Raw genomic sequence first — 21,044 nt, forward strand, 5'->3', positions numbered from 1 at the left:
CAACGGGTCTATTATCTAATTGCTTGTTCACAACCACCCCATGAAAGGAATCAGGTGGAAACCACATGTTCAGCTCCATTGTACGGATGAGGACGTGCGTGGTACACGCAAGGATGCAGAACCAGGGGCATCACTCGAATCCCCTCTCACCCTGATCCAGTCCAGCCCTGCACAGTCTCTCTCCCAGAGGAGATGAAGAAGATAAATGATGAGACTTATCAGACATTTAAATGTATTGATTGATTGTGTATGTGTGTGCCTGTGCGCGCATGCAAGTATGTTCCGTGTGTCTGTATGTGAGTGCGTGCCACGTGGATATGAGTCCACGCATGCGTGTTCGTGCATGTGTACAGCATCAGGTGTCCCTCCTCAGAAGAGGCTTTTCACATTTCGAGATAGGGTCTCTTACTGTGTCTTAGGGTTCACTAGCTGGCCACCTTGTCCCTCAACCCCACACTGGACTATCAGCATACACAGCATACCTACATACCACCATGCTGGCTTTAATCTGGTACTACTTGGGTTCTGAGGGTTGAATAAGGGTCCTTGTGCTTGCGAAGCAAGGCACTGACTAAGTCAGCTCTCTCAGCAGCCTACACAGTACATTTTCTATCAGCAAATCCACAAATCAGAGCCAACTGCTCCCAAACGGCTTCATCAAAGAAATTTAACAAACAGATTTAATGCCATGAACAGAAAGAACTTTCCATGAAGCACGTAATCCCCTCTAACCTGCCCCCCACCCCGGTCCTTTCCCCCTTTTAAAAGTTAACAGAAAGGTGTTAGGTCAGAAGCAGTATTTGCGGTCCGGAAAACACCAAGATTAAATCCCTAGGGTGTGATAGGCTATCTTATCGGAGTTCTAAAAGCCTTATCTGAAATCGTAAGGCTATCTTTTAAACCATTTTAGAACTCTAATACTGAAATTAGGTGGAAAAATATATACAGAACAAGAGAGCTTTAGTAACTGCCCCTCCCTTATTTACCTGTCCAGAGACCCGGCACTGAACATGGTGCATGCTAGAAAAACATTCAACCACCAAGTCATATCCTTGAGCTCTTGGTATCCATTTGAAATTAAAGAGTTGGTTTTTTAAATAAAAAAAAAAAATATATATATATATATATATATAATATCTACAATAGAAACCAGTAGCTTCAAGAAAACCTGAAGCAAGGCTGTTTTCACGTCAAGCACATTCATTAAAAATGAACAAAACCAGAGAAAATACAAAATGGCAGAGGTCATGAAGGATAAGGCTGACCCCTCCTGTTTCTTCCCCAGACTTGACAACATAGAAGAATTATCTGAGTGGTGAAGGTGCTTTTAAAGATCTTTTTAATGTGGAGTGTTATTTGGGGTAAGAGGACCCTACAAGGGTACAGGGGATATTGAGAAAGAAACACTAAAGATTACTGTTCAAAGACTAATTGTGGCCTATTACCACGCTAATAATACCTTGAAAACAAAAATGCCTGAGTTCTGCTCTACCTCTGTCACCTATGACCCTTTCCCCTTGGGCTCAAGAGTTGGACAATGTGGCTCATTATTGTCCCAGGAGAGAAAGACCATTGAAGCTTACTTTGGGTGAGCCCTCCTGATGAGCTAAGTCTAAATTGACATCCCAGACAGGTCACCTGAATGGCAGAAGCAAGGCTTTGTGGGAGATTTTTCTAATTGCAAGGATGTGGACAAGGCGATTGATTAACAAGGGGAAGTAGTGGAATGGTTTGTTAGAATGGTCCAGAAGGAAACACGGATCCTTGCCACAGTAGGTGTCCTGGCAAAGGGCCCTCGCACTGCAGGTGAAACTGTGAGTGAATGGAATCCTCCCTGCCATCCCAGGGACTGGCTAATAAGGGTATTAACCATCACCGGAGGGGACAGCAGGAAGACTTCCAGCCAGTATGCTCTTCCTGGCACCGTGACTACTCAATAAAATAAGTAAGAAGACAGGAGTGTGGCAGGGGCTGCCCTTAAGTCTCGCTTTTTATCAAAATACCAACTTTCTTCTCTTCAAGTGCAGAGTTGATGAATGTGCTTCATGGTTCCAAAGTTAATTAGTAAAAGGTAAGTAATTTATTCACTAAAGTGCAGATTAAAGACGAAGCTGTAGTAAGGAGCGTAGCTCCTGTAGGGACCCTTTCTAGAGTTCAGGAGGCTCTCCCACAGAGATTCATACACTACATCCTTCTTCCCCTTCTTCAAGCTGCCACAGTTCCTGCATCAAAAGATGCCTAACGGCTCCTCCAGGCAGCAATTTGATGGAGCTGGAATTGAACCACTGTGCTTTTTTGCAAGTTGCTTGGAAAAGTTTCTCTGGAATCAGTTGCCTCCCAATTGTGGGGATGTACATGAGGCTATCAGAGTCCACTTGGGCAAACATTTAGGTGTATTCATTTCTATGTGACCATATCATCCCAGAGATGCATACGAAGGCTCAAGGAAGGAAGTGGACATAGGCTGAGCAGAATCTCTTTTAGGATCACTTGAGCTGCCTGTCAGCTCCAAAGTGCAGAGTGTGAAACTTGGATATGAGACAAATTAAATCGGAACTTGTTTCATGCATCCAATTCAAAATCACGGGTCCAGATAAACATCTAAATTTTTCCGTGGATGCTACATCGTTTTCCTTAAAATCAATGTGGTCCTTTGTAATCTGATGAAAGGGTCATTTTATAACCTTTGTACCAATGGAAGCCCAGTAGGGCTGCTGGTATCGTAATTGGGCTATTTTGAAATTAGTGCATATTTTAATCAGATCATGCTGTCCCTTAACCAAAGAGACTTTTAAGAATACCCAAGGACTCTTCTTATATTTTAGTCATTTTCTTAATATTATTTCCCATGTTTGAGCAATAAAACACTGTTGAAGGACAGCAGGATGGCTCAGTGGGTACAGATACTTGCTACCAAGCCTGAGGACCTGTGCTTGATCTTTGGGAATCCTGTGGTAGAAGAAAACTTCTACCTTGCAAGTTGTCCTTTGACCCACACATGCATGTTGTGGCATACATGAGCACACATATACACGTACATGTTTATTAAATAAATATTAGAGAAAAAGACTACTTTCAAGTAATCTGAAATCATTGCTATTGCAGGGGAAGGGCTATCAGAGAAATTTAATTCAGAGCCTGTCAGTCTGGGAGGTCCTGGGTCTCAACTTGCATTTAATTATATAACTATTAACAGGCCTTTGAAAGAGATGTTTAAAAAGCAGTAAAGAAAGTGGTTAAATGTGAGACCACAAATATATAAACATGTAAATAGGGAAACGGTGATTTATTCTTTAAGAGAATATGTATATAGTTGGGATAAAAGTTCTCATGATAGTATTCCATTGTCACATCTATAGCAAGGTCCAGTGGGTGCTCTGTAAAGCACATATCCTACTGCGATGATAACATAAGCACGGGTCTACGATGCCATACCATGTAAATTAGAGGCTGTTGAGTCAGTTCACTGGTTAAAGGCATCTGCTGCCAAGCCTGAAGACTGGAGTTCGATTCCCAGAACCTTCACGGAAGAAGAAGAGGGGGAGGAGGAGGAGGAGGAAGAGGAGGGGGAGAAAGAGGAGGAGGAGGGGGAGAAAGAGGAGGAGGAGGGGGAGGAAGAGGAGGAGGAGGGAGGAGGGGGAGGAGGAGGAGGAGGGGGAGGAGGAGGAGGGGGAGGAGGGAGGAGGAGGAGGAGGAGGAGGAGGGGGAGGAGGAGGAGGGGGAGGGGGAGAACAGACTCCTGCAAGTTGTCCTCTGACCTCTACAAACACGAGCATACACACTAGATAAAATGTAAAAATTTGAAAGTACGTTAATTAACTTATTTACCTGACATTATATGGGTTGTAAAAACATCTCAGTCAACATAATTGCCACAGCTGGGCAGCATTTCATGTTGCTTGCTGTTGAATACTTAAAATCTCTAAATGCAATAATTTCGTTCTTCGATCAAAAATTCCTAAACGCATGTTCAAGTTGGCCAAGAAGAAAGAGAATGAAAGAGAGAAAAGAAAAACAAAAGAAAAGGAAAGAAAGCTGAACCTTCTGACTGAAAGAGGGGATTATTCCTGCTTACCTCAAGTTCTGGCTTCTCATAAATTAAATGAATACAATAAAATAAATAAACACCACTTATTTTAAAATCTAGCAACATGCCAATTGTGGGAGCCCGAGGCAGTTTCCCCTTAAATAACAAATTAGCAACAAACAGATTTTTTTCTCCTGGTGGCCACCAGAAGCTCTCGAGCTTTTTCTTCCTCTGAGTCTTTTTCCATCCACACTGACATGCCAACAACTGTGAGATTCGGCTCAGCTCACAAGGGCTCTGCTTCCCTATAGACAAGGGCTAGCCCCAACTTCCCAATCCTCCTACCTCAGCTTCCCCAGTGCTCAATGTCACCATGCCTGGCTTCCACCATCCTGTCCGACAGCAACGTTCTGTGGCTCTCAGAAGCAAGAGATGGTGACAGGCAAAGGTGACCTGGCTTCTTGAAGATCAGATGCTCAGTCTGTGACCTCTTCACACTGTTGGCCTAGGCCGGGCAAGACCGTTTCAAGGTGCCATTTATTACCTGTCACTTGTACTCTAACTGAAGGCCTGGGTCACACTTCTTTGTCTCCTCCTCTCTGCTCACCTGTTGTCCTATTTAAATACATGTAGCTGTCCCAGATAAACAGAGCAGACAGCCTGGTAGCAAGAAGAATTAGCTGAGTGAGCACCCTGGCGCTGCAGGCCTGTCAGCTACCTGGCTCCAGGCAGCCCTTCCCCTGACAGCTTTATGGCCGGGACTAAGGAAGAATCAATATGAGGGCAAGGGGCTGACATTTCATTTTCTAAAAACTGATCCATCGAGGACCAATCACCAAGCAGTGTTTATCAGTCTTGGGAAGTGACTTTTTTTTTTTAATGGGGAGAAGGAGCAGGAATCATCACTAGGTAACCTGACAGGCTCAATTCTCTAAGGAGGGGATGGCCTCATAATTGGAAATCTCATGCATCCGTTTGCTGCTCTTCCTTTCCATAATAAAATGATCAATAAAAGCACAAAGGGAATTAAGTCCTCAGACTTGAGGATGCTGCCTTCTGCAGCCCCAATTTTTAATAATTCTGTCCCTCTGCATTTTAATGTTGCTGCTTTTCTTTCTTCTCACCAAAGCTAATGTTTGACATGGAACAGCGACAGGAGTGATTTATCTCTGTAACTGCTTGAGTCTGACTGTTGTGTTTGGGGACACTTTCAAAACAACCAAAAAAAAAATGTGAAAGAATAGAAAGAAAAGAAATTTACAGAAAAGCTGGACCACACGATGACTTCAATGTACAAGATGAGTTCATTTGCCGAGTGCATGAAGTGCTCATGTGCCCTAAGCATCACACAGTGGCCAATTTCTAGCCCCACCCTACCCCATCTCATTCTTCTCCCTGCAACTGGACAAGCTCAGGATCATGTACCACTTCCTATGCACCACACAATGCATCCCTTACATGACACGTATACAGAAACAAAATCTCACGACAGGGCCTCAGATAAAGAAAAGTCTTGATCGCCTTTCACATTTTTCCTTCTTGGAGATGTAATCTCACAGCTCTAGTTGACTATGCCTACTTACAGACTGTGCAAAGAAGAGGAATGGAGCCAATGACGAACACAGAGCCACCATACAGAGCAATACATCTTCTCATAGTGCGCTAGTACTGGAGTGAACAAACGGACTTGGAATCAAGATAGTAGAAGATGCCTGGGCCACTCAGGCAAACTCTTACATCAGTTCATCATCCTAATGTCAATGCACGTCCATGGGAAGTAACAGCACTGTGGCTTGCAAATGTAATAGAGACAGCCAGAGACATGGGTGAGATCATCAGGAGGGGGATGGGACAATCTGACAGTCGGTGGGTGGCCTGAGGGCCAAGCATGGCTGTTGGGGTCTAAACAGAGCTCCAACTACTAGCAACAAGGATAAGTACCGTTATCTTCCTTATGTCACTGTCATCCTCTGTCACTTGAAGAGCTTTGTAGTAAAGAAGATCATATTTACAACAAAAGCCGTGCTGTGGGAAACTGTGAAGGTGGGATATGGTGAGAAGTGGCTAAGACAAGAATCGTCATGGCTGCTGCTGAGAATCTGTACCCCGTGACACCATTGGTCAGCGTGAACAACTGGACAGAGGTGATAGGAAGAGGATTGCTCTCAAGACCATGCAACCAAGCCATCGCTATTTCTCTTTCTCTTGCAAGCATCAACGTACACCTTCTTAAAGGCACATGGGATACATATGCTGCCCAATCGGATTCTCTTCCAAGAGAAACATCACTGGGCCCGGAATGATCAATGAGAGTTCTGAAAATGCTGAGGTCGTCAGATGAGAGATGGGGAGGCGCGGTGCTCACATTTCTTACCAATTCTTGTTAACCAATATCATGCTGAAACACCTAGTGTTCCTGTGGTACCTAACATGTTTATCAAAGTTCCTTGCCAACAGCGCTTTGAGGCAGGCAACAACCACTGCTATCTTATAGAAGAAAACAAATCCATGCTCCACTTCTGGGGTCTGCATTTCATACAGCTTTTCTCACCTTTGGGCACGTGCAGAGTTTAGGCTTAACCAAGAGCTAAATGGTACCGGCATGCAAGAGAAGACACAAGCCTCCTGCAGAAAGCTGGGAAGGAGGCAGAGGCGCTTCTGTCCTTACCTACGGCTGATCACAAACGCCGCAATGAGAATGACCACGAGCACTACACTGCCAGAGACGGAGACCAGCAGGACGGTAGAGTTGGCCCCGTCGCCAATGATTCGGGAAGGCACTAGAAGACAATTACAGGGGGTCACATAGGGGGCAGTCGGAAGAGGTGGAACTTGTTAGCTCATTCGACATCCATGTTAGTACATCCATGCCACAGCATCTGTTAAGCAAATCCCACACACAACCACTCTGCAATGAGTATAAAAATATATATATTGATGCCTTAATATCTTCTTGAGGCCGAAACTCTCACGTAATGAAAACCTATATTCCTGGGTGAAAAGCACACTTGGAAAATTCCTAAGGTTTGTTTTATCTTCATCCACAGCTGTTAAAATCAAACCTATTAGAGGGCAGCTCAAAGCACCCCCCTTCCTTTTAGCCTTCCTATATAACACCGAGGATGACAGTGTCCCTTACAGTAGTCATCCCAACTTTCCCATCTGTCTTCTTCATCCTCACGTAATAATCTGCCAATAAGAACAATGTGTGTCTGTAACAGACGTTGAAAATTCTGTCCTAGCCATCTCCTTATCAAGTAGGCCCAGTCTGGGTTAAGTAATTAAGGAGGTGGAGAGCTCTCGCTCTGTAAACTTGTGTTCAGTTAGCCATTCCAGCTCTCCAGGGAGCAAGGCTTAATGTTGCTACAAAGGACTTAAAAACACATGCACACTAATGACACTATTTAAACAGATTCCTAGAAATAAGTAGGAGGGGGGGAAAAGGGTAATTTTGGTTCCTTCTTTAATCTTCTCAGGAAGAAAACTCTTTTTCTTAAAGTGGGGTGACTACAGAACCTTCAATTAGTCAGGTTAGCAAACCCATTATTCATGGTTGGTAGAAGGTTCAAAAAGATAAACATCGACATTGTTTTTTGTTCATAGGAAGACAGACGGGAAACTCTTATGAAAAATATTCTTCAAACAGCACGAGGGTTTCTAGGAGGTAGACACTGGCTATTCTGTTTCATGCAAATATCCACCGGAGCTAAATGCTTACCTAGAAAAACAACCTAAACTCAGCTCTTTGGGTTTCACTAGAGTGGGGTTCAACCTAGAAATGAGTGGGTGGCGCCTGGGTGCTCTCTGTTACCTGTATTGGTAGTGACTTCTAAGGGTTCGCTGAAGTCTCCATAGCCAGCGGCGGTCCTGGCTCGCACGTGGAAGACGTAAGAAGTCAAAGGATTCAGGCCTTTGATATCTGTGTTCCTGGCAGCTGTCCGAACTATGCGATAGCTTCGTTCATTCTGATCCTACATTAGAGCAAAACATAATTGGTGAGGTGCGAAATGAGTGAGTCCTCTGACTCCAGATCCCCAGGAGTCTGGAAGCAAGTGACAAGACCCTGGGTACATTCTCTAAGCCCCATGTTCTCCGCAGTGCTCTGCAGTATTGAAGTACGGGAGTCGCTTTTTCCAGGTTAAAAGAAAGAGTTCAGGGTCGTTGTTGACATTGATCCTTCTAGGTTTTTGTTTATAATCTTTTGAGAGTTTCGAGAACGAATCCATCTGTTTTTGAAAGGAATATCAAGTGATGGCCGATGATTTTTTTTTTCTTCCAAATTAAGAAATTGAAATTGGAATCATGATCTTTTATTTCAGACCCTTATCCCACGTGTCCTCTGAGTTCTCCTTAACGTGCAATGGACTGGGACACAACTGGGAACTGGGAACCACCCAGTTCTATTCCTTCTACTTGACACCCTGCCTCCCTTATAAAGGCCTCTTTTCTGTCTGGAAAGTAGTAAAAATTATTATAATCTGATTTCAATTAAATAATCCAGTCCCCCTTCTACTTCAAATAAGGAAGCCAATAAGAGACTCCTTTAATCCCAGCATGCAGGAGGTAGTTGGGACCCTAAATTTGAGGCCAGCCTGGTCTACAAAGTGAGTTTCAGAACTGTCAGGGCTACACAGAGAAACACTGTCTTGAAAAAAAAAAATCTGAGGTGGGGTTAGGGGGAGGCTGATTGTTCATTTTCTGGACAAGCTTGGATGCAAATAACTCTGTTCAGAACTCTGTCCACTAAGAGACAAATTATTTGCTAAATTAATGCCTTTCTATAAAGGGCTGAAGAATGTAATTTCCCTCAGCCAATTTTCTGTTAGAAGTGATCAAAACCCACACCTTTATTTTGAACAGCAGTGATCTGCTTAAACATATCATTATTTTAGCAGTTATGAGTCATGCTCCATGATAGAAGGTATATAGATTAGGTCTTGATTTCTTGTACTCAAAAGAAAATATAATTATATTAGAACATTGTGTGTGTTTTTCAAGATAACGAGCCAAATATTACATTTCATAATCAGATTTGTTGGGAATTGAGATGCATTTGATTTTCTTTTACTGCTACTGCGCTAACACTTGAACAACACAAAGAAAGGAACAGAAAGAGAAAGGGAAGGAGAGAGAGGAAGAAGGCAAAGAAGAAAGAAATACCTTTTCATAATATTTCACTTCATATTCTAAGATGACTCCGTTTGGTCGATCCGGTTCCAGCCAAGCCAGAGCCACACTGTATCTTGTAACTTCTTTAGCCTGGACCAAAGCAATGGATGATGGTGCTATTGGGGAGAAAAAAGAAAGACAGGCCGAAATAATAATTTTACTTTGGAAAGAAACACACTTTAGGAACCACACCTCAACAATTTCACTCAGCTTCAGAGTGCTTGCCTTCCCGCTGGCCACGGTGCCCTTCTCCAGACAAGAGCATTTATCAATGCTGTTGCCTCCAGACCTTCCTTTGTATAGGGATTGTCTTTAAAAGATCATCTGTGAGGGGACTGAGGGTGTGGCTCTGTGGGGAAGGGGTAAGGCTTGCTCTGCAATCATGAGGACCTGAGTTTGGATTGCCAGTACCCACAGAAAAGCTGGGTGTGGTTGGCACTGATTTGTAACTCTGGAAGGAGAGAGGTGAGTGGGGAAGGATCAGAGGACTGTGGAAATTTGGCTAGGTTTGGCTCCCATAGGTTCCTGGTTTTAATTTTAGCACTATTAGGAGGTGTGGCCTTATTGGGGGAGGCATGGCCTTGTTGGAGGAGGTGTGTCACTAGAGGTGGGCTTTGCTCAGTGCAAAAGACAACCCTTCTACACCCTTCAAATCAACATGCAGAACTCTCAGTTCCTCCAGCACCACATCTGCCTGCAAGTTGCCAAGCTTCCTATCATGATAATAATGGACTGTAATCCAGCCCCAACTAAGTGTTTGCCATTATAAGAATTGTCTTTGTCATGGTGTTTCCTCACAGAAATGGAAACCTTAAGACATGGGCCGTGGATATTCTTCTATACCTGAGGTCCTCCTATGACCACTGCAAAACTGGACATGGAAATGGGTGTGTATTCACACACACACACACACACACACACACACACAATCAACTGTGAAGCCAAGGGTTGGGTGACTTTAGGACCTCAGTCTTCCTAGTTCCTGAAACTGCTTTTGCTATTGTGCCATGGGTACAGGGCTCCCTGCCTGAGGTGTCCCTTTACCAGTCATAGCGGCCTCAAGCAAATCTCTATTCAAGCCAAGCAAGCCTTCTTCTACCCTACCTCCAAGTGCTGAGGCATCTTACTGATTGATACTTAAGTTTATACAAGCAGAGGGATTTGCCATTCTTCCACAGTTACCGTGGGAATGCTGGAAGGCAAGCGATTTATACACTTTCCAATACAAATAAAAGTACTGCTTAATTACAGCAAGACTTCTCCATTTAAGCACGGCCACGCAAATAAAGAAGAACATGAATAAAATCCATGATGGTCTCTCTGGACCTAAGTGACATTATGCGACATTATGCGACTATTTTACAAGAGGCTGAAGTTGTTCTCATGCCTAGTGGGTAGCAAAGCTTCCTTTCCACCGAGAATAACATGAAACTAGTTTCCTTGGGTATGCTACTGGGGTGGTGGGGGGAAGGTGGTACATACTAGAGATTTATGAAACCAGGCTGCCCAATGCTCGCATCTCTCCTGTGAGTTGTCATCTCTGGCCAGCTGTTAGCAAGGACTGCTATGACAGACATGGGCCAGTGCCAACAACGTGCGATCCCCAGAGAGAAGAGGAATCTTTCATCTTATCTCACAAAGCTGGCCTCAAAAACCAGAGATTAGGGGGCTCGATAAATTGAATGCATATTCACCTTATTCCCCAAACTGTGAGAATGTGAAAACGAGCTTCCAAGAAATGAACGTTATCCACCCATGTGCCCATAGGGCTTCCAACTCGCAATGCAGAAAGGATAAAGTAAAATAAGTTAACACCAGAAACAGATATGGAAGGAGTCCAGACCTGCCTGACCATACATGATACTTATGTATCCTAGCAACAGAGTAGAGTGGAGAGACCCGTTCAGTGATGTCTAGAGGCAGATACTGACAGCCTGACATCTCTGTTAGGGATGCCCTAGGATGGAAACACAAGTCCAAGTTCAGACACCCCTCCCAACATCCATCTCCCCCCCCCCCATATCCAAAGCTATTCCAGATTGGAACTCAGACATAAACACCATTGAAAGATACAGTGTATACACATGGTCTCCATCAAAGGCAAGGCCAAGGTTAGTAATACCCCAACTGGATGAACAAAGCTGTATGCAGCAGACATATGGAAGCCACTGAACATCTGAGGAAAATGAAGAACGGAAATGTGCTCGTTAGATGTATTAACACACACACACACACACACATACACACACACACACACACACACACACACACACACTTTCTTTTTCTGTGCTGGTTGCATAGAACTTTTATCCTATAGAATTCAAGAAGCAAGTTTCTTAAATATAGAGGTAGAGAGGCAGCCAGGCTCAGGAGGCCGCCTGGCTGTGAAAAGCCATTTCACTCCAGGTAATAAATATATTGCCTAACAGAGCACTTTAGCATACATTCCGTGAAAGGGGGCTCTTTAAGCTCTGAAGTTCGAGATTGGGAAATGAAATAGAAAAGTGAAGCCATTACAGAAGAGGCAGGAGGGAAGCAAATCAGAAAATTATCAAATGAACTTTCTCTCAGAAACAGTCTGGGTTGGATCCTGAAAAAAAAAAAAATTGACAGAGTCTCTGGGCAACGGTAGCCTGGATACCCCCAGAGAGTGGCGCTGAACTAAAATGGCTTCTCTCTGGCTCCGTTATGAGGACACCGCGGCATGGGAAATGAATCCAATTTCCATTTTTGAAGTTGGAGCAGCAGCATTCCTGCAGCCGCTCAAAAGGGATCTGAGCTCAGCCTGGCTATTGGAAATTCTCAAGCAGGGAGACAATACAATCTCTCCGTTAACAGAATAGGCTCAATGTATGCTTACTTGGGAAATTGATGTGTACTGATGGGACGAAAATGGACAGAAGGGATCTGTCATAGAAATGCAGGAGAGAGAGAAACAAAAGAGAAATGCAGTGGGAAGGAAAGACAGTGAAACCGATCGGATGAGGCCAGTCCGAAGAATTCGGAGTTGATGCTTGGTGTTTGGGACCATCTACAGAAATACAGAATGCATAGCTCTAATTTACCAAAAGTGCCCCCAAATGTGACTGTTGCATTTGAATTCTTGATTGAACAGCTGTTCTTGGGGGAAGGACAGGGTGTTTAACTGGGCACAGTGACAAAAGCCATCTATGGCCTGGTAAGGACAGGAAATATACCTAAGTCAGGCAGGCATTTGCACATGGAGCCCTCTCACAGAAGATCTCCGTCCCTCCCCTGGGAAGAACTCGGGCCTGGGAAAACGTCAGCTCTGCCATCCTGCCACTTTGGGAAAGAGGCAACTTGGATGTCCTCCACATCACAAGCCACATATGGGCTCGCCCCTCGCCTTTTTCTATCTATCCTGTTTCCGACGCAGCCTCCAACTCTACATCTGGAAGCCATCAGCTTGCTGCGTGTGCCTGCCTGCAGCTCATTTCCCTCGACGAGGCACTTGGCAATGGAATGTCCCAGTTGGTCCCTTAGCCCAGTTGTTCCCAAGCATCGTCTTCTTACACTACCCATGTACCACCACCCTCCAGTCCCCAACAACGTGTATCATGAATATGTAATATTTATCTGAAACTGTGTTATATTGCAAGGAAACTTCCCATTAATGAGTTAAGGACTGTTATCACTCCTAATTAATGACAGATAATCATAACAATATAAAATGTAACTGAACCTATGTTATCAGCCTTCGCTGGGTACTCTCGCCCTGCCAAACTTTGTTAAAATGTGAGATTACCCAGCATTCAAGAAACATTGAGGCTATCCAGGCACTGACTTGAGATCCTGACCTTGGCATACTCAGAATTACTGAGAATGTTAAAAAAAAAAAAAACAATCTAACTTTACATAGAGCAACCCCAGCCTTTGTTAGAGCTCAATGGTCCTGCTCTAGGACCACCCTAATACTATCACTGGTACCTATGCACACCTGCCCTTCCCCAGGCCATCTAGAAATGTATTGGTTTTGCTTGGCTCTGTTTGTTCGAGACAGGGTTTCTCTGTCTAGCTTTTGTTGTCCTGGAACTTACTCTGTAGAACAGACTGACCTTGAACTCAAGAGATCCACCTGCCTCTGCCTGAGTGTTATGATTATAAAGATATACCACCACACCAGGTTTTAACCTTACATTGTCATCGTCGTCGTCATCATCATCATTATCATCCTACCACCTCACCATCACCGTCACCATCATCTTCTTCTTCATTGTAGTGCTGGAATCCTACCCAGAGCCCTGAGAATTCTTTGCAAGTAAGTACTCTACCATCAAACTATGATCCCAGTTCTATGTACGTCTGCCTGTTTTAAATGCCAGAACTTTGCTGTGACATACAGCGAGAAGGAATAATGACACTAACTGGTAATCTATGGTTAGGGAAAGGTGGCTATGAAGCTTGTAAAGGCAAGCAGGATGAAAGGGTGATATCTAAATAAAGATTTATGTTCTCATTCAATTATGCCCATAATTTCCAGGGTTTTGTGGCAATGTTCTGAATAGCAAACAGATGACAATTGTCCTAGTTTGAGATGTGGGTAAGGGAGCAACTTCTTCTTAGTACCAAGGAAAATTTTTTTAACCCCAAGGATATTCTTCATTTCCTCTTTTACTTACAAACCATACCAACATGACCATTCAGCCATTCCAAAAAAGAGAGTAAGCTTTATGTCTCTGCTTAGGAATTTATATTGGAGAAGCACTGCATAGGACAAGACAGTACTGGGACCGGAGGCTGGGATAAGGAGAAAGGTACCAGGGGTCACAACATAGCTCTGACTGAGGTAAGGCCAGTGTGGTATGGTCAAGTTTTTTCTGACATCTACGTTGAGAAACGGTGGAGCGCGTCTGTAATCTAAGCACTGGAGAGGTCGATGCAGGTCAGAGACTCAAGGTTAAATACTGCTGCACTGTAAATCCAAGGGCCAGCTCATGCCACATGAGACCCTGTCTAAAAGACTTTCATGAGGAGGAAGCAGGATACATAAGGGTGAAGCTGGGACAAACGAACAGAAATTTTCTCTCTGGTTCTGTGTGGAAGATCTCCCCCAATGCATAAGAAAGAAAGAAAGAGAGAAAGAGAGGGGGGGGAGGATAAAGAAAAGAAGAAAAATAATTATTCAATCCGTATACCTTAAATATTTTTCACCTAAATGATTGGGTAGAATGCTCGACTGACTTAAAAAAACAATTTGAGGAGGGAAAATGTGTCTCACTCTACAATGATGGAAACTAATAAGTTTCCATCTTGGAGATGTCCCTCATCTTTTCTTGCCCAAACGTTTCATTAGTAAAAGATTCCAGACACAAGCTTAAGCTGCTAGAATGCTGCTTGTCACTACAGCTCAGGATTCGGGGTGTCCAGCATAGAGTACTGTGGTCAGTACATTGGAGTGAATAATAATAAGCTAAATCTTAAAATTGATCTACCTTTTTGTTGTGGACAGTGAAGCATTTCCTGAATATTAAGTGCCAGCCTCCAGTGTTCCTTCAATCCCCTCCCCTTCAGCTTCCACCTCTCGTGACCTTTTGTGGGTTTAGTTTTGTCACTTAGCTTAACCAAGACATTGACAATAGGCGGCGAAGCAGATGACAGTCCTAATTATAAATGGGATCTTTGTTTGCGAGGTCCATGTGACGTTTCTGAACACTTTTCAAACACGCAGGCTGTAAAATGTCATTCAAATGTAAGTTAACGGGAAAGCCAGGCTTCGCTGCACCTGTTCCAGACATTCTGAGGGACTGCTCTTTAGGATGACAGAGGTGTTGACAATTTACTCACTGTTTCTCATCTGTACCTCTAGGGTGGATGCAAATAGTTTTCCTGACCGGCTTAATTGCGAGGAAGGGCGTAGTTGGGATTTCTAGGTCATTTCCTGCAACCCAGGAAGGTACCCAGCTTTCCTCTTGCTATCTAAGACTGTATGGACCACTGCAGACAGGCAGCTGGAGCGGGAGACATCACTGTATGTCCCTGGGAACATCCATCACGCCACATAAGAGCCCTCTGCAGTTAGACTAGGAGCACCAAGATTAAACAACTAGAATGGACTGTCTTTCCCCACACCAACGGAAACAAGTAAAATTATTGTGAAATAAAGCAAAACCTAGAGAAGATAAAAGGGAAAATTCACTCAAGTTTGGAAGCTGAATGGATCGAGCTGTCTAATAGAAAACCAAGATAAACCTCACACATTTCCCCAACTTCCGCCAACCCCCATTAAGACATTCAGAATTCCACATATCCCTGAGAAAATGAGAATTTAGACTCTCCATTTGCTCTGCACCTAAGGTTGCATCAGGTTTGCGAAAGACCACAGAGCATTCAGAAGGCACATGTGGTTTTATCTCCGAGTGTGTCGAGTGTGTTTTGGATAAACAGAAACCGCATAGATTAGAGGGCTCCATCGTGACTAACGGTGGCACATTTCACCGGGAGGAAGAATTACAGGGAATGCTTTGATGTCAAACAGAGGTGGCTCCCTTTAAGAACATGGCAAATTTAACTTTCTTTGGTTCAAAGCTCAGCACTTCTCCCTGCTCCCTACTGATGTGAATACTGCAATTTTCTTTTATTCACTTCCTCAATGACTTGCCATTAAACACCTACAAGTCATTTTACTGCCTCAGTTTGGTGCTTGTGATACCCAAATGGGGATGGGGAACAACAGAAAAGGAGACAAGGAGAAAAGACCCAGGTTAAGATGTACTTAACTCCTAGGCTATACGTAGTCCATTGCTTTCTTGTGTCCTGCAAGCATCGTGAGCTATGAGTGAAAACTGTTGGGGTGTATATTTATAGGGCAAAAGAAAAGAGCTCAAATAACCCAACTGCTTTTCAATCCTGGCTCAACTTAGGTTTGGGGGCAATGGTGGAAGAGCAAAATCAACCCTTCAAAGTCTAGAAGCCTGAATGAGTAGATGTTAAGGGTACATGGTCATTGTTTGGCCTGAAGATGACTTGGCCACAGCGAGGCGGCTAATTCCTTCCTCCTGCCCTGGAATCTGAATTTAAATAGACGATGTGTACTTCAGGGCTCTCTTCCTAATAGGAAAACTGAATGCACAGTTTATAAATACCTCTGCTTTATTCAAACAGCATATTTAAATTTAATTACTTGCCGTTTTAAGGTGGGTTTTGTTCAGTCTTTCCTCTCTCAAGTCAACGCCACAGCTCTGATTTGCTTCATCTCAAAGGTTTGTGCATTTTAAAATGTTGTCAAGCACCAAAATGAAGTGCTTCAGAGCACTAATGATATCCTGGTGATTAAAGGTTTTACACCGCAGAGAAGCTAAGAATGCCGGTGCTAACAGTCATGGCTTCCTTCCACATTCAAGGAGAGAGAAGAATTTCTCATGGACTCAGCAGTGCGTATGGCACAAGGACCTAACCGCAGAGCACCTCGAAGAGGCTACACACTCTGTTTTGTGTTTTCGTTTTGTTTTGTTTTGTTTTGCTATTATTCTTATGGTATTTATTTACACTATTATTCTTATGGTATTTAAAAGCTTCAGACACACGTGATGTTTGTAGCACATTCGATCAGTTAGATTACTCTTGCTATCCGCCCTCCTTTGTCAAGTAAATTCCTTTAAAAACTCAAAGGCAACTGCCCCAGGATCCCTGTGTGAGAACCTTACCCTACGCCCTACAGCTCTTCCTTAAGTTGTTAAATTACGGCATCCCGTGAGCACCGTATCCTTTTGAGACAAAGCAGCTGGGCTTGGTGGTACACATCTGTAATCCCAGGGGTGGAGGCAAGAAGGTGACCCTGATTTCAGAACCATGCTGGGCTTAATAGTTTAAGATCAGACTGAGTTACAATGTGAGACCTTGCCTCAAAAAAACGAAACAAAACAAAGGAAACAAACAGACGAAACCCCACAACAACCACCCCAAATTGGGGGTGGAGAAAAAAAAATAAAAGACAAACTAAACAAAAGGTACGGAAAACCAAAAGTTGTATCATCTGCTGTTTGTCACATTGACAAAAAACACACAGCTTGATTTTCAGCCAAAATCTTCAGAAGAGTCTGAATTAAATGACATCTATTTACATTTAAATACGGATGGGTCCATATGGATTAATTTTAAAACTTTGAAACACAGGACGATTGCATCTTTCCCAGACAGTGATTTTTTTTTAGAGGGAAGTGCAGCATGTATTTTCAACAAATACTACAACGCAGGCAGGGCATGCGAATGCTTACTGAAGGGTACAGCTGAGCCATGCACCCAAGGAGTGAGTTCAAGAATCTCATTTTGAAACACTAATAAGGCTTCGACGGAACAGTTTAGGGGCTCAGGCTTTACACGGGCTGTCACCCGGTCTTTATTTTTGGCTTAATGTGGAATCAAAGCTTTAATACAGTTGTCTTTCCCCCCACCCCCACTGCCAAGAGGTAGACAGCAAATTATTTTCAACTCTTTACGGAAAGTCATCTATAAAACTTGGAACAATAGGATGTGATGTTGTTAACTTTCGTGTAAAGGGCTTGTGTGCTGCGGTGGGAGGTAGCAGGACCCTCTCCATTTACTTACTGTCCAGAGATGTGAGTTCCCTTTATCCAAATAGCTGTTTCAAAGATGGAGCTGCCCAGCCAAAAAAACCACATTCCTAGACTCCCTTTGTATCCAATGACGATCATATGACTGAGTCTGGGACTATGGAATTTGGTTGAAGTAATTACGTATTTTCTAGACTCGCTCATGAATATCCCCCTTGTGACTCTCCATTCTCTCTCATCTGTAATCTGCCAACTGGAGGTTGATGCCAACCACGGCCTCTCCTGGAGGCCTGATGCCAGCTCTCCCCACCAACTGAATGTGACTTCAGCAAGAAATTATGTTTCATTGCAGTAACCCACTTGTGGGTGTTGAGGGCTACAGCAGGTGCCCATTGGAGCAAAGTGGGGCCATTTAGCCGAAAAAAAGACATTTTCATAACAATGAACTCAAATGAAGTGTAGTGTACTGTGGCCAACTAAAGATTGATCTGTGGTCTGAAGCTGCCAGAATGGTGTCCAGGTTCCTTCCAGTTCCTGGCTATGGATGGCGGACAGATCCCCACTCATTTGTGAAGAACCGGAGCGTGTTACCCTGAGGTGAGCAGGGCCAGAGGCAGAAGTTGAGGCTCTGCGGGACACATGAGCCTTCTTCCAACAATAGGCTCAACAAAAATAAGCTCATCAAAATGACAAAATACTGGGCCAAGGGATTTGGCTGAGCCTGTGTCCATATGAGATAGAGAGGAGAGTGCGGTTGGGTTAGCTTTTCTCTATAGAAATAGAGATAATTTCGTCTCTGTTGCATAATTAGCAGCACACAGTTGAAGATGTGGATCCATGTGGGTCAGAGCTGGTCACAGAAATGAGAAGGGAGCTGTCCACCCTCACTGTACACTTACACACACACACACACACACACACACACACACACACACACACACACACACACACACACACGATATGAACCCACATTGGGTTGGGAATTTAGCTCTCAGTGGTAGAGCGCACCTAGCAAGCACAAGGCCCTGGGTTGGGTCCCAGCTCGAAAAAAAAAAAAAAAAAAAAAAAAAAAAAAAAAAAAAAAAAGATGAACCCACATTAGGCAGCAGTGATGTACCAAGCCTTATTCAAAATCTCTTGTAGGAATTAATCCCCACCAACTTCCTGAAGCAAGCACTATTATTATCCCATCTTATAGATGAGGAGACAAAGTAGTGTAGCTTCCTTAAGATAATTCTGTAACTGGTGAATTTCGGAGCCATATGCTAGCACCCACTTCTCACCCACTGGTCTATAGAAAGCTGCACATCTTCTTTCTTTCTGTTAGGATTTGAATGGGAACTGTACCCCCACAGGCTCATGGGAACATTTGCTCCCCAGTGGTGGTACCAATTTGGGAACATTATAGAAACTTTATTATGGAGGCCAAGCTAGCAGAAGTGGGTTTCTGGGGGCAGGTCTTGAAGGTAGCCCTGGCCGTCCTGAAACTCACTCTGTGGACCAGTCTGGCCTGAAACTCAGAGATCCACCCGCCTCTGCCTCCAAAGCTCTGGGATTAAAGGCAGTGCTACCATGCCCTTGACTGAGAAATTGTATGTTTAAAAGCTAACTTTCCTTTCCACAGTAGTAGTTCTAACTACCACACAGTCACTGTGGTGGTTTTCCCAACCTCCTAAGTCAGTAGTCATGGCCTCTGCTCGCACACAAATCACACACCATCTGGTTTTGAATCACCTCCCATTGAACTAACTCAAAGAATGGAGATAGCACAAAAGATAACACAAAGGTAATAATATTTGGACTTGGAAGAGGGATAAGTAGCACAAGTGAGGTTTTTGGAAGATTCATAGTATTCTGTCATTCTGTGCTTTGTGACGTGATAATCCAATAGGTGTCTGCTTAGAGACAATGCCAGTGGTGACATGTGAGAATATCACCTACTTTTCTTGTTCACAATTGGCATGACAACAAGACCATAAAACAAATATTAAGGTTATCGGACATAGTGATTTACTGTACTTATCACAGAAAGACTGATCCCGAACCCCTGGTAAACCTTCCTGGTCAGGAAAAAACCTAAACAAGTCAAGAAAGAGGGACACTTCTGTAGAATGGAGTCACCGTGGCTTCAAAAACACAATGTGATGGAAATACCAGGATCCCTGCGCTTGGCGAAGACAATAGTTACATTGTCATTTCCCTTTTAACGGACACTACTTTATTTGCCCCATAGGGATGGTCCTAGAATCTCACAGGACTCTGTAAGGAGTCAAGAGCACCTACCCCTGCTCTGGTATCCCTGCACTGAGTACCTTCTGAGATGTGTGTTTCACTGCGTGTTTCTCAAGAGGTTTGTTGGTGCAATCTGACAAGTGTAGCCCAACACTTGCCAACAGAAACACCGCAGGACTCCACACATGTACTTCCTGCTAAGTCAGGATGCCAGTTTGAGGCAACAGGAAAACAAGCCTTTCCTCTCGGTGGTCTTTTATAGGAATTTGCCTGACAAGACAACTGTATTAAGATACAGTAAAGGGCAGTAAATCTGGTAACAGCACAACAGCATTTTTTTTTCCACCTTAGATGTTTCTAGTGAGAAGAATGCTCGTGTCAAGCTCACGTAAATTGAAGACTTATTGAGTATTTCAACTGTCCTGTCTGTATATGACTTGGATAGAGCACCCCCTTGTCAAAGCCAAGTCCTCCGTGACTCACAGTCCCTCCAAAATTCATTTGGAATATGTAAAGGAAGCCTCTTGTACAGAGCAGCCAAGAGAGGGAAGGATTAACTGCTACACACCGAGGCTTTACTCCTTCACTGTCAGCCCGGCTGGAGAGCTCTGTGCCTCCCAAGGCTGCAAAATGAAAAGCTGGACCCTGGACTGCTTTGTTTCCCAGACAGCTGCTAATCGCCCTGACAATGCTGCACAATGCTACAACATTTAGCTTTCTGACATCCAGAGCATCTAGATCGGTCCTCAATTAAACATGTTTTAATCACCAAGCTTCTAAACGCCAGCATGATAGATAGATGCGCCCAGTAGAGCTTCGCTCTTGCCTCCTGCTTCCCACACTCAAATGTCCACATTTACACACAGAAAGGCTTGAAAACCTTCTTCAGAAACTGACCAAGAGAGTCCCGCTCCTTCCTCTCTATTAGCTACTTTTAGCTTTCTTACCTCTGTAACGCTATTCTGTAGAGGTTAAGGCATTTAACATTTGCTAAAGGAACCTGTTTGTTGGCTTTCATAAATAGACTGTGACTGCTGTTGTTTTGAATTGTTTAAGGTGTGATGTCGACTAATTCAGGACAGTTG

The 21,044-nt window shown here is 43.7% G+C and overlaps 1 protein-coding gene across 3 annotated transcripts in view; it reads right to left on the bottom strand.

The window, feature by feature from the left end:
• Epha4 (EPH receptor A4) overlaps positions 1-21,044 on the bottom strand; it is a 142,797-nt gene that overhangs the window by 24,553 nt on the left and 97,200 nt on the right. For all 3 annotated transcript variants that reach the window (XM_032901430.1, XM_032901432.1, XM_032901431.1), the window contains 3 exons: positions 9,188-9,312; positions 7,839-7,998; positions 6,696-6,807 (listed from right to left, as the gene is read on the bottom strand). In XM_032901430.1, the coding sequence (XP_032757321.1) occupies positions 6,696-6,807; positions 7,839-7,998; positions 9,188-9,312 (397 nt within the window). The remainder of the gene's footprint in view (positions 1-6,695; positions 6,808-7,838; positions 7,999-9,187; positions 9,313-21,044) is intronic.

The sequence above is a fragment of the Rattus rattus genome, chromosome 4 (assembly GCF_011064425.1).
Source record: "Rattus rattus isolate New Zealand chromosome 4, Rrattus_CSIRO_v1, whole genome shotgun sequence".
NCBI classification, from domain to species: Eukaryota; Metazoa; Chordata; class Mammalia; order Rodentia; family Muridae; genus Rattus; species Rattus rattus.